Source organism: Hemitrygon akajei, chromosome 4 (assembly GCF_048418815.1).
Source record: "Hemitrygon akajei chromosome 4, sHemAka1.3, whole genome shotgun sequence".
In the NCBI taxonomy this organism is placed as follows: Eukaryota; Metazoa; Chordata; class Chondrichthyes; order Myliobatiformes; family Dasyatidae; genus Hemitrygon; species Hemitrygon akajei.
Genome location: NC_133127.1, coordinates 8,665,617 through 8,680,546, shown reverse-complemented (window position 1 = coordinate 8,680,546; position 14,930 = coordinate 8,665,617). Strand labels below are relative to the sequence as shown.

The window sequence follows — 14,930 nt, the reverse complement described above, 5'->3', positions numbered from 1 at the left end:
CAGCATCATTTTCCAGTGGTCCAGTATCAACTCTCACCTCTCTTTTGGTATCTTATTTTATATTATTGACCAGTCTGCCCTCATTTTTCATCTTTTCCCTTCTTATAGCTTTTTAGTTGCCTTTTGTTGGATTTTAAAAGTTTCCCAGTCTTCCAGCTTTTCACTCACTTTTGCTATCTTACATGCCTTTTCCTTGGCTTTTATGCAGTCCTTAGCTTCCTTTGCCAGCCACGGTTGCCTACCCCTGCCATTTGAGAACTTCTTCCTCTGTAGGACATATCTATCCTGCATCTTGTGAACTCTTCCCAGAAAATTCAGCCATCTCTGCTCTGCCGTCATCCCCGCCAGTATCCTCCTCCAATCCACCTGGGCAAGCTCCTCTCTCACGCCTCTGTAACTCCCTTTATTCCATTGCGATACTGATACATGTGACTTGTGCTTCTCCCTCTCAAATTGCAGTATGAATTCAATCATATTATGATCACTACCTTTAGGATTCCTTTACGTTAAGCTCCCAAATAAGATCTGCGTTATTACACAACTCGCATTCTAAGATGGCCTTTCCCTGAGTCGGCTCAAGTACAAGCTGCTCTAAAAAGCCATCTCGTAGATATTCAACAAATTCCATATCTTGCGATCCAACACCAACCTGGTTTTCCCAACCCCTTACATATTGAAGCCCCCATTACAATTGTGCCTACATTATTTATTGATTTAAAGATACAGCACGGATCAGGTCCGTCTGGGCCAATGAGCTGCACCTCCCAGCAGTTAACCCCAGCCTAATCACAGGACAATCTACAATGACCAATTAACCTACTAACCGGTATGTCTTACATCTGTGGGAAGAAACCCACGTACTCACGGGAAGAACATACAAGCTCCTTACAGAGGCCACTGAGTTGAACTCCGAACTCCAGAAAGCCCAGACCTGTAATAGAGTTGCACTAACTGATATATTTTGCTGACCGGTAGGTCTCATCAAGGGGTCAGCAGTGGAAAGCTTCATGTTCCTTACTGAAGATCTATCCTAGGCCCAACAAATGGATGCAATCACGAAGAAGACATGCCAGCATTGGGAGTTTGAGTAGCTTTTGTACAACACCAAATGATTGTTCCGAAGACTCAAATCCATTATTTGATCCTTTATTAGTAATTAGCAAACATACAGTCTTGAAGTGATATTAAGTGTTATCTCAATGGAAAAATATAAACCCTTCTCAAACCTTTTCCTTTGGTTCAGAGCACGCTGCACAGCAATCTGTCCGTCATTAACTTCCTTCTGGTAAGTGTCTACAGACGTATGGGTGAGAGAACCCTGACAGGTCACAGATGAGTTCAATGCCTTGCATTTTGGCTTTGACAATCAAAATATGGAGGAAACATCACAGACTCCCACTACCCCAATGATCCTATGATTTCAGTCTCCGAGGCTGACGTGAGAGCATCCTTTAGGAGGGTGAACCCACGGAAAGCATCCCGGCCAGACAGGGTACTAAATTCTTATGCTGATCAAATGGCTGAAGGACTCACGGAGATCTTTAACCTGTCACTGCAATAGCCTGATATACCCATCTGCTTCAAGCAGGCATCAATCATACCAGTACTTAAGAAGAACGTGGTAACCCGCCTCAGTGACTATCATCCAGTTGCACTTACATCCACTGCGATGAAGTATTTTGAGAGGTTGTTGATGAAACCTGGGAAGTGACTCCAGTTTGCCTACTGGCACAACAGGTCCTCAGCAGATGCCATCTCATTGGCTCCTTACTCAACCCTGTAAGATCTGGACTGCAAAGATGCATATATCAGGATGCTCTTTATTAACTACCGCTCAGGGGATAATACTATCATCCCCTCAGAACTGATCAATAAGTTTCAAGATCTTGGCCTCAGTACCTCCTTGTGCAATTGGTTCCCCAATTTCCTGACTTGTGGATCCCAGTCAGTCAGATTGGCAACAGCATCTCCTCCATCAGCACAGGTGCACCACAAGGCTGTGTGCCTAGCCCCCTGCCCTACTCATTTTGCACTTATGACTGTGGGGCTAAGTACAGCTCCAATGCCATATTCAAGTTTGCTGATGACACCACTGGCATTGGTCGAATCAAAGATGGCGATGAATCAGCATATAGGAGAGACATTGAAAATCTGGCTGAGGGGTACCGCAAAAAACAAACTCTCACTCGATGTCAGCAAGACGAAGGAGCTGGTTATTGACTCCAGTAGGAGGAAACCAGAGGTCCATGAGCCCGTCCTCATCGAGGGATCAGTGGTGGAGATCTGCAACTTTAAATTGCTCATTGTTATCATTTCAGAGGACCTGTCCCTGGCCCAGCACATGAGTGCAATTACACAGAAAGCATGGCAGTGCCCCTACTTCCTCAGGAGCTTGTAGAGCTTTGACATGACATCTAAAACTTTGACAAACTTCTATAGATGTGTGGTGGAGAGTAAAGTGACTGGTTGCATCACAGTCTGGTATGGAAACACCAATGCCCTTGAACAGAATATCCTACAAAAAGCAATGGATACGGTACAGTCCATCACGGGTAAAGCCTACCATGCCACTGAGAACATCTACACACAGTGCTGTTGTAGGAAAGCAGCATCCATCATCAGGGACCCTCACCACACAGGACATGCTCTCTTCTCACCGCAGCCGCCAGAAGAAGGTACAGGAGCCTCAGTACCCACACCACCAGGTTCAGGAATAGTTATTACCCCTCAACAAAAGGGGATAAGCACTCAACTTCACTTGCCTCATCACTGAAATGTTCCCACAGCCAATACACTCACTTTCAAGGACTCTTCATCTCATGTTCTTGATAGTTATTGCTTACTTATTTTTTATTATTATTTCTTTCTTTTTGCATCTGCACAGTTTGTTGTCTTTTGCACTGGTTGGACGCCTACATTGGTGCCATCTTTCATTATGGATTTATTATGAGTATGCCAACAAGCAAATGAATCTCAGGGTTGTGTATGGTGACATACGTACAGCATCTGTACTTGGACAATACATCATTCATTGCAAAGTCAATGACAGAGCTGGTGCTTTTGTACTTGGAGTACTGTGAGCAATTTTTGGCCCTTTATCTACAAAAAGTTATGCTGGTATTGGAGAGGGTCCAGCAGAAGTTCACAAGAATTATCCCGGGAATGAAAGGGTTAACATATGAGGAGCACTTGATGGCTCTGGGCCTGTACTCACTGGAGTTTAGAAGAATGGGTGGTGGTGGTGCTCATTGAAAGGAGATGGAGGTGGAGGTGGAGAGGGTGCTTCCTATAGTTGGGGAGTCTAGGATCAGAGGGTACATCCTCAGAATAGATGGACATCCATTTAGAACAGAGATGAGGAGAAATTCCTTTAGCCAGAGGGTGGTGAATCTGTAAAATTCATTGCCACGGATGGCTGTGGAGTCCAAGTCATTGGGTATATTTAAAGCCGAGGTTGATATGTTTGTGATTACTATGGGCATCAAAGGTTATGGGGAGAAGGCAGGAAACTGGGGTTGAAAGGGATAATAAATCAGCCATGACAAAATGGCGGAGCAGACTCGATGGGCCAAGTGGCCTCATTCTGTTCCTATATCTTATGGTCTTATGGAGGTGTTAAGGTCTCCACATACAATGAGAATATCACTGGCAAGACCAGCATTTATCGTCCATCCTCACTGCTGTTGAGAAGTTGGTGTTGAACCACCTTCTTGACCCACTGCAGTTTGTGTGAAGAACACTCTCCGGCACTGTTTTGGTATTGGTACCCCTGGGGTGTGGCATCAGTTGTGGGAGCCTGCCATGTCGCGGCAAGGATCAGATGGAGAGCTGCGGGGAGCCTGGACAGGAACACACTGTGCTCTGACAGGCACTGAGTGAGTCTGTGTGACCTCCGCACTCCCCAGGAGGCCCCGTCGCTAATGAGATGCAAGAGAACACAGCGTGCAGAGCGGGGCCAGGCAGGAAAACCAGGCGATTCACACAGAGCCTCCTGCTTAGCCAAGAGACCTTTACAATTTCAGGACAGAGAGAGAGACAGGCCATTACTCACATTATTCCAACACCACTTGTCTACAAGGGCTCTCCAATTAATTCTCCTCTCATCTGATCTTTCCCAATCATCCAACACATCAAACTAATGAAGCTCAACGTGTCCCCCTTACTGATTCACCACAGAAAGCAGCGTATTTGGGTGCATCATGCCTTGGTATAACAATTGTTCTGCCCATGACTGCAAGCAACTGCGATGAGCTGTACACACAGCTCAGCCCCTCACAGAAACCGGCCTCCTCTCGGTGGACTCTGTCTACACTTCTCACTGTCTCAGTAAAGCAGCCAGCATCGTCAAAGATCCCAACTACCCCAGACATTCTCCCCTCTCCCCCGCCCATCGGGCAGAAGATACAAAAGCCTGAAAGCACACACCACCAGGCTCAAGGACAGCTTCTATCTTACTATTATCAGACTCTTGAACAGACCTCTTGTACGATAAGATGGACCATTGACCTCAAAATTCACCTTGTTATGATCTCCACATCCACTCAATCTAGGCCTTTTAGTATTCAGCAGGTTTCAATGAGATTCCCCCTTAACTGTCTGAATTCCACCGAGATCAGTAGAGGACCAGAGACGTGAAACACTCCACCTTCTAGTTGTCTGTCCCTATATCTTCTTTCTTTTACTTTTCTCAGAAGAGGGGTGTAGAACAATAACACACCTAGTACAGGTCGTGGCTCACATCTACAGTGACCCAGGTTGAATCCTGACCTTGAATGCTGTCAGTAGGGAGTTTGCACGTTCTCCCTGTGACTGTGCGAGTCTCCCCAGGATGTTCCAGTTTACTCCTGCATCCCAAAGATGTGTGGTCTGCTAGTGTTAGTTGTTCCTCATGTGAGGTGAGTGCCAGAATCTAGTCAAAGGAATGTGGGCAGAATAAAGACTGGGATGACATAGGACTAATGTAGATGGGCAGTTGATGGACACTACGGACTCTTCTGGCCGATGGGCCTTTCTTTGCTGTGTGCTTTGTGAATTTCCAGAGTACACTGTAGCCGGGAAAATCGGCACATGGAACTGGCTTTCTGTGGAGCCACTGGTGCCAATTTGAGGAGATTCGGTATGTCACCAAAGACTCTGGTAAATTTCTACAGATATCTAGTGAAGAGCATTCTAACTGGTTGCTTCACCAATCAGTATGGAGGCTCCAACGTACAGGGTTGGGAAAAGCTGCAGAGGTTTGTAGACTTGGCCAGCTCCATCACGGGCACGTACCTCCCCACCACATCTCCAGGAGGTAATAAAGCAGCATCCACCATGAAGGACCCCCAGCACACAGGACAAGCCCTCTTCTCATCACTACCATCAGGGAGGAGGTCCAGGACCCAGAAGACCCACACTCAATGTTTTAGGGACAGCTTCTTCCCCTCTGTCATCAGATTTCTGAATGGTCCATGAACCATGAACTCTCCACTTTTGCATGACTTATTTATTATTATAACTTGTTAAACTGTTCACGTCTTGCCCTGTACTGCTGCCACAAAACAAATTTCATGACATATGCCCAAGATAATAAACCTGATTCTGATTCATTTTAGTTCCAATTTTGATCATGAACGTCAGGTGCACATTTTCAGCCTGAATCGACCTGCTCAACAAGTTGAATGTCATGGTACAACATGAACATGCCTGGTGTTCACACAGAACATAGAACAGGACAGCAAAGGAACAGTTCCTTCCATCCACAATGTCTCTGCTAACCATGATGCCAAATTAAATTTCTACCCGCATCTAATCTGCATCACCAGCATTCACGTGCCTCTTAACTGCTTTATAAGGCAATTGTCAGACTGCACTTGGAGTACTGTGAGCAGTTTTGGACCCCTTATCTCAGAAATGGTGTGTTAGCATTGGAGAGGGTACTGTGGGGGTTCATGAAAATGATTCCAGAAATGAAGGGGTTAATGTATGAGGCCTGTACTCACTGGTGTTCAGGAGAATGAGGGTGGAATCTCATTGAAACCTAACAAATATTGAAAGCTGTAGAAGTGGATGTGGAGCGAATGTTTCCAATAGTCGGGGAATCTAGGCACAGCCTCAGAGTACAAGGATTGTCCCTTTAGAACAAATGGGAGGAGAAATTTATTTGGTCAGAGGGTGGTGAACCCGTGGAATTCATTACCACAGACGGCTGTGGAGGCCAAGTCACTGGGAATATTTAAAGCGGAGGTTAATAGGCTCTTGAATGAGGTTGCGATGGATAATGAATCAGCCATGATGGAATGGCAGAATGGTCTCGATGGGCTGAATGGCCTAATTCTGCTCCTGTGTCTTATACAGAAGCAAATAAATCTCAAATACAGAGACCTGTTGGGTGGAAGGTATAGATCGGGTAAATGCAAGCAGGCTGTTCCACTGAGGTTGGGTGGGACTGCAACCAGAAGTCATGGGTTAAGGGTGAAAAGTGAAAGGTTTAGGGGGAATATGATGGGAAATTTCTTCACTCAGAGGATCATGAGAGTGTGGAACGGGCTGCCAGTGCAAGTGGTGCGTGCAAGCTCAAGTTCAATGTCTAAGAGAAATTTGGATGGGTACATGGATGATAGGGGTACGGAGGGCCATGGTCATGGAGAAGGTCAATGGGAGTAGGCAGTTCAGCACAGACTAGATGGGCCAAAGGGCCTGTTTCTGTGCTGTATTTTTCTATGACTCTGCTATCTCAAAGGAAAAGTTGCAGTGCTACTGACACCTGAAGACCAAAGTCCCACAAGAAACCATCAGGATACAGAAAACAGGCAAACCGAGAAAGCATACGACTCACGGAAACCCACAACAAGTGTGGATCCCTCAACTCTGTCTACAGCAGGGATGCTCTTGGGAAGCAGATAAATAGTCCGAGAGGTCCTGACATTGCTCAAAGCAGCCCAGGAAATGTGAGCTTTGTCCTTTTTTTAATGGTGATTATGGTACACTACTGGGCAAAAGTCTTCGGCTAGGGTGCCCAAGGTTTTTACACAGTACTGTATTTGTCAATGTGGAGCGGAGAGCAAGTTTGTAAATCTGGCCGGAGCAAAGGATGTTGGGAATGGTGAGGGTGGAGTGCCACGGGAGGGGTGTGGGACAGGGGGCAGAGGAGGAGAGGCAAGGGCAGGGGTGGTGCAGGAGCAGACACACCCAGCCAGCAGGCAAGATCAAGTGATTCCAAACAATTGCTTTACTGATCATTACAGAATGATGCTTCCCATCCCTTCCCCTTTTCCCAACCATGATTCCCCTCTCCCTTCCCCCTTCCTACTCTCAGTCCACAATAGACACCCATAGCAGGATCACGTTTATCATCACTCACATATGTCATGAAATTTATTGTGTTTTTGTGGCAGCAGTACATAAAATTGCCAGAGTACTGTGCTAAAGTTTTAGGCACCCTAAGTGTGTACACAGTATATGTGCCCAAGACTTTTGCACAGTACTGTCAGTGTAATCCGTTGCCGGTCACAGGGAATTTACATCAATGAGCTACTGAAACAGGTTTTCCTGGCTGTGATCTTAACAGTCGTTTGATGCACAAATATCAGATCATGTTAATATCACGAAGAAATGCCCACAGGTATAAACACTTGCAGGAATATCATCCCTCTCAGGAGCTTGGTACGGAATGAGACAGTTAGAGTCATACAACGCGGAAACAGGCCCTCTACTGGTAGTCCCATTTGCCTGTATTTGGTCATGTCCTTCTCTTTCCTGTCCATGTACCTGTCCAAGAGTCTTTTAAGTGTTACTATTTTACCTGCCTCAACCACTTCTTTGAGTGGCTCATTCCATATACTGTGAGTACCTCCACTGGAATGAAAAGTTGCCTCTTAGGTTCCTATTAAATCTTTCCCTATCACCTTAAAACTCTGCCTTCATTCACATTCACTACAGGAAAGGATCTTGGCGATTGTAGGGATGACTTACAGCGGACTGAAAAGGTTGAGCGAGTAGACATTAAGAAAGAGGATGTGTTGGAGCTTTTGGAAAGCATCAAGTTGGTTAAGACACTGGGACTGGACGAGATACGCCCCAGACTACTGTGGGAGGCGAGAGAGGAGATTACTGAGCCTCTGGCAATGCTCTTTGCATCATCAATGGGGATGGGAGAGGTTCTGGAGGATTGGAGGGTTACAGATGTTCCCTTATACCAGAAAGAGAGTAGAGATAGCCCAGGAAATTATAGACCAGTGAGTCTTACTTCAGTGGTTGGTAAGTTAATGGAGAAGATCCTGAGAGGCAGGATTTATGAACATTTGGGAGAGGCATAATATGATTAGGAATAGTCAGCATGGCTTTATCAAGGGCAGGTCGTGCCTTACCAGCCTGATTGAATTTTTTGAGGATGTGACTAAACATTTTGATGAAGGTAGAACAGATAATGTAGAGTATATGGATTTCAGCAAGGCATTTGACAAGGTACCCCATGCACAGTTTATTGAGATAATAAGGAAGCAAGGGGTCCAAGGGAACCTTGTTTTGCAGATCCAAAATTGGCTTGCCCACAGAAAGCAAAGAGTGGTTGCAGATGAGTCATATTCTGCATGGAAGTCAGTGACCAGTGGAGTGCCTCAAGGATCTTCGCGATTTTTATAAATGACCTGTATAAGGAAGTGGAGGGATGGGTTAGTAAGTTTGCTGATGACACAAAGGTTGGAGGTGTTATGGATAGTGTGGAGGGCTGTCAGAGGTTACAGCGGGACATCGATAGGATGCAAAACTGGGCTGAGAAGTGGCAGATGGGATTCGACCCAGATAAGTGTGAGGTGGTTCATTTTGGTAGGTCAAATATGATGGCAGAATATAGTATTAATGGTAAGACGCTTGGCAGTGTGGAGGATCAGAGGGATCTAGGGGTCTGAGACCATAGGACACTCAAAGCTGCTGCACAGGTTGACTGTGTGGTTAAGAAGGCATACAGTGCATTGGCTTTCACCAACCGTGGGATTGAGTTCAATAGCCAAGAGGTAATGTTGTAGCTATATAGGACCCTGGTCAGACCCCACTTGAAGTACTGTGTTCAGTTCTGGTCGCCTCACTACAGGAAGGATGTGGAAACCATAGAAAGGGTGCAGAGGAGATTTACAAGGATGTTGCCTGGATTGGGGAGCATGCCATATGAGAATAGGTGGAGTGAACTCAGCCTTTTCTCCTTGGAGCGATGGAGGATGAGAGGTGACCTGATAGAGGTGTGTAAGATGATGAGAGGCATTGCTCATGTGGATTGTCAGAGGCTTTTTCCCAGGGCTGAAATGGCTAACACGAGAGGGCACAGGTTTAAAGTAATTACAGAGGAGATGTCAGGGGTAAGTTTTTTACAGAGAGAGTGGTGAGTGTGTGGAATAGGCTGCCGGCAATGGTGATGGAGGTGGATACAATAGGGTCTTTTAAGAGACTCCTGGATAGGTACATGGAGCTTAGACAAATAGAGAGCTATGAGTAACCCTAGGTAATTTCTAAGGTAAATGCATGTTCAGCACAGCATTGTGGACTGAAGGGCCTGTATTGTGCTGTAGGTTTTCTATGTTTCTATGTTTCTTGATTTCCCCAACCCTGGGAAAAGTGTATTCACCCTATCTATGCCCATCATGGTTTCCTACATCTCTATAAAATCACCTCTCATTCTCCTACATTCCTAGGAATAAAGTCACAATCTGCTCAACCTTCCTTGATAGCTCAGTTCCTCAAGTCCCAACAACATCTTGGTAAATTTCCTGCATTCTTTCTACCTTAATGACATCTTTTCTAAAAGAGAGCACTAAACCCAGATACATTATTCCAAATCCGGCCTCACCGATGTCCTGTACAACCGTGATGTACTGGAAGATCTCAGCTTCTATAAAGCCCTGACCACTGAAGATCAGCGTGCCCCCAGAGGTGGGAGGGATGTCATCGTTGTGCAAAAAGCATCAGATGACAATAACAACATTACTTCAGTTCAACTAATCGAACACACCGTGGAATTATTCAAAAAAGGGATTGATATCTATTCTTCCTCCCCTCCCCTCATCTTCTTCTACTGACTCGGGCCAGTTGCCATGGGTGGCAGTGGAGGTCAAGTCATTGGGTGTATTTAAGGCAGAGATTGATAGGTATCTGAGTAGCCAGGGCATCAGAAGTTATGGTGAGAAGGCAGGGGAGTGGGACTAAATGGGAGAATGGATCAGCTCATGATAAAATGGTGGAGCAGACACGATGGGCCAAATGGCCGACTTCTGCTCCTTGTCTTATGGTCTTAAGGACTCTCCCCTTCCTTTCCAGTCCTGATGAAGGGTCTTGGCCCAAAACATTGACTATTTACCCTTTTCCATAAATTTTACCTGGCCTGCTGAGTTCCTCCAGCATTTTGTGTGTGTTGCTATCAAAATCCACCTTGCTCTTTGGGAAAGGGAATCTTCCATCCTCCAATAAAAGTATCCTACATGTTTCCCTCACCGTTTTCCATAGGGATCATTCCCTATGTGACTCTCTTATCTACTTGTTCCATCCCACTGATCTCCCTGCTGGCAGTTAACCCTGCAAGTAGGGCAAGTATTATAGCTGCCCCTACACCACCTCCTTCACCATCACTCAGAGCCCCAAGCAATCTGTCCAGGCGAGGCGATGCTTCACCTGTGAGTCTTTCATGGCCATCGACTGTGTCCAGTGCTCCCAGTGCAGCCTGCTGCACGTTGATGAGACCGGACATAAACCAGGGGATCAGTTTGTCAAGCACCTTTGCCCCATCTGCCACAAGTGATGGAATTTCCTGGTGGCCACCCATTTCAAATCGATTTCTCATTCCTATTCTGACAAGTTAGTCCATGGTCTCCTCAGTTGCCACAATGAGACCACACTCGGGTTGGAGGAGCAACACCTCATATTGCATCTGGGTAGCCTGCAGCCTGATGGCATGAGCATTGACTTCTCTAACTTCCGATAATTTCTCCCCCCCCCCCACCCTTCTCTCTTTTTCCATTCCCCATCCTCTCATCCCTTCTCTTCTCCTCACCTGCCCATCAGCCCTCTCTGGATCCCCTCCTTCCCTTTCTCCTATGGTCCACTCTCCTCTGTCAGTCTCCTTCTTCCTCAGCCCTTCCATCCATCACCTCCCAGCTTCAAACGTCCTCCCTCCTCTCCCCCACCCACCCTCCTTCCCACTCACCCGGTCTCACCTATCGCCTGCCAGCTCGCACTCCTTCCCACCTTCTTATTTTGGCTTTTACCCTCCTGCCCGAAACATTGACTCTTCATTCCCCTCGCTAGATGCTGCCTGACCTGCTGAGTTCCTCCAGTATTTTAAGGTATGTTCCTCTGGACTTCCAGCATCTGTAGAATCACTTGTCCTTGTGATTAGATGTCTCATTCTTACCTTGTGTGGCTACATGTGACTCCAGACCATGTGCATAATTAACAGCTGACATTCATCAGCACCTTCTCAAGGCCAGTCTGGGAGGGGTGGCATTGATCCGTTTATAGACACCTCACTGAATGTTGTGCACATGTCCCCGTCATAGTAATCCATATTCCTAAGTGTGGTCAGCAGTTTCTGGGTGTGAAGAGGCTTTTCCCCGTATGGACAGGTTTCCCGAGTGCGGACAGGTTACCCAGGTGTGTACAGGCTTTCCCAGGTGTCGACAAGATTCCTGGGTGTGCATGGGATTCTGAAGTGTGGACGCAGGCAGGTTACATCGGTGTGAACAGGCTTTCCGGGCGTGGTCGGGTTTCTGGCTGTAGACAGGTTTTCCCCAGTGTGGATGGTTTTTCCGAAAGTGCGCGCAGGGATTCCTGTGTGTAGATGGGATTCCCTAGATCTGACAGCCCACCCCGTTACTCAGGTGTGAACAGATTTTCCCGGGTGTTGACAGGTTTTCCCGGGTGTGGACAGGTTTTCCCGGGTGTGGACAGGTTTTCCCGGGTGTTGACAGGTTTTCCCGGGTGTGGACAGGTTTTCCCGGGTGTTGACAGGTTTTCCCGGGTGTGGACAGGTTTTCCCTGGTGTGGACAGGTTTTCCCGGGTGTGGACAGGTTTTCCCGGGTGCGGACAGGTTTTCCCTGGTGTGGACAGGTTTTCCCGGGTGTTGACAGGTTTTCCCGGGTGTTGACAGGTTTTCCCGGGTGCGGACAAGTTTTCCCGGGTGCGGACAGGTTTTCCCGGGTATTAACAGGTTTTCCCTGGTGTGGACAGGTTTTCCCGGGTGTTGACAGGTTTTCCCGGGTGCGGACAAGTTTTCCCGGGTGCGGACAGGTTTTCCCGGGTGCGGACAAGTTTTCCCGGGTATTAACAGGTTTTCCCTCGTGTGGACAGGTTTTCCCGGGTGTTGACAGGTTTTCCCGGGTGCGGACAAGTTTTCCCGGGTGCGGACAGGTTTTCCCGGGTGCGGACAAGTTTTCCCGGGTATTAACAGGTTTTCCCTGGTGTGGACAGGTTTTCCCGGGTGTGGACAGGTTTTCCCGGGTGTTGACAGGTTTTCCCGGGTGCGGACAAGTTTTCCCGGGTATTAACAGGTTTTCCCGGGTGTGAACAGGTTTTCCCGGGTGCGGACAAGTTTTCCCGGGTATTAACAGGTTTTCCCGGATCGAACAGGCCACCCCTGGTACCTGGGTTTCTGACAGACTCAGACTGCTGGCGAGTTGCTTCCTCTCAGCGCCCACCACGTAGTGATTCTTCTCGAAGGCTCTCTCCAGGCGCAGCAGCTGCGACGGTGAGAAGGCGGTACGGATCCGCTTGGGCTTCCTGGCGAAAGGTCCATGCAGTAACATAGTGTCCTGGGCACCGTCCGTCCCTGCCGAGAGAGCAGCCCGTCAGTCTCAGCCTCTCACTGGCGCATTCCCTCTCCCTCCCACCCTTCCCTCCTCTGGTTACCCCTTGCCCCTTCTATCGACCGCCTCACCGCCCAACGCCGTCTGAACTCAAAACTATCTCTTCCTTACCCACCAACTCCAGCAAACTCCTCTCAGGGTTGGGGGCACAGATTTGACTTGTAACTGCCCAAAGTGACCGGGCACAGATTTGCCTGTAACTCCCCAATGTGACCGGGCACAGATTTGACCTGTAACTCCCCAATGTGACCCGGGCACAGATTTGACCTGTTACTCCCCAGTGTGACCGGGCACAGATTTGACCTGTAACTCCCCAATGTGACCGGGCACAGATTTGACCTGTAACTCCCCAATGTGACCGGGCACAGATTTGACCTGTAACTGCCCAGTGTGACCGGGCACAGATTTGACCTGTAACTGCCCAGTGTGAGCCCTGACGGAGCCAGTGATCCGCCCAGGTATATCGCGAACACCGAACTGAGTGAAGGCGCCAAGCCAATGTGCAGAGACGGAACACAAAACGCCGGAGGAACTCGGCTGGACAGGCAGCATCCATGGAGGAAATTGAACAGTCGGCATTTTGGGCTGAGCAGAAGAAGAATCTCAGCCCGAAACTTCCACTGTTTATTCTCCTCGATAGATGCTGTCCGACCTGCTAAGTTCCTCCACAGCATTTTGTGTATGTGGCTCTGGATTTCCAGCATCGGCAGAACCTTTTGCGTTTCAATTATTAACGTCCCACCACCGTTACTTGTTTTACATTTACGTTGGGCACCACAACAGCATAGTGATTAACGTAAAGGTCGGGGTGTCGGAGTTCGGAGTTCAATTCCGGTGCCTTTCCGTAGTGAGTCTCTGTACGTCCACCCGGTGGAATGCGTGGGTTCCCCCTGGATGCTCCGGTTTCCTCCCACAGTCCAAAGACCTACCGGGTAAGTTAATTGGTCATTGTAAATTGTCCCATGATTAGGGTAGGGCTAGTCGGCTTTGTGGGGTTGCTGGGGCAGCTCAGCAGGCTAGGAAGCATCTATGGAAAAGAGTACAGTCAACATTTCGAGCCGACTGGAAAAAAAGATGAGGTGTCCCCAGTATCTCACTGACAGACAGTTTGAGTTTCTGCACAGACACCAACCGACTTGAAGAGTTTTTTTTAACTCTGTTTCTTCTAAAAGTTTATAGGACAACTTCTACCCCACTGTTTTTCACCTCTCTTTCCCTTCTCCCTACTCCCCCACCCCCCCAATCGGGTAGAGAATGCAAAACCCTGAAGGGCCGTACCATCAGGCTCAAGGACAGCTTCCACCCCGCTGTTAATCAGACACTCCAACTGCCTTCTTGTACTAAAGGGTAAACTCTAAACCTTACAATCTACCTTGTTATGGCCCTTGTACCTCACTGACTGCCTGCACTGAACTTTCTCTGTAACTGTTACACATTATTCAACATTTTGTTACTGTTCTCCCTTTACTCCTTAATGCACTGTTGAGGTGAAATGGCCTGTTACAGATGGCATGCAAAACAAAGTTCTATACAGTACTCCGTACAGATGACAGTAATAAACCAATTGACCAATGTTTACAGCTCTTCCATTTTCATTTTCACTGAGACAGATATGTTGAGGTTCATGTCCATTAACTTTCATAAGGACTGGAAAGGCTAGTGACTACCTGACTCATAACAGTTTCAGAGATGGTGTGAGTGGGGCAGAGCTGAGAAAATTATAGAGTCAGACAACATAGAATCAGAATCAGGTTTAATATCAGTGGCATACGTTGTGAAATTTGTTGTTTTGCCGCAGCAGTACAATGCAATACATAGTGATAAAAACTATAAATTACAATCAGTATATATTTTACAAAATTAAATTAAATAAGTAGTGGAAAAAGAGAGGGGAAAATACTGAGGAAGTGTACATAGGTTCATTGTCCATTCAGAAATCTGATGGCGGAGGAGAAGGAGCTGTTCCTGAAACAGAGAGAGAGAGAGAGAGAGAGAGAGAGAGAGAGAGAGAGAGGAGAGAGAGAGAGAGAGAGAGAGAGTGTGTGTGTGTGTGTGTGTGTGTGTGAGAGAGAGAGAGAGAGAGAGAGAGAGAGAGAGAAATC

At 47.3% G+C, this 14,930-nt stretch overlaps 1 protein-coding gene across 1 annotated transcript in view; it reads right to left on the bottom strand.

Annotated features, from left to right (window-relative positions):
- Positions 1-14,930, bottom strand: part of emx1 (empty spiracles homeobox 1) — a 38,431-nt gene that overhangs the window by 10,201 nt on the left and 13,300 nt on the right. Inside the window, exon 2 of the mRNA XM_073042061.1 lies at positions 12,607-12,791. Within this exon, the coding sequence (XP_072898162.1) occupies positions 12,607-12,791 (185 nt within the window). The remainder of the gene's footprint in view (positions 1-12,606; positions 12,792-14,930) is intronic.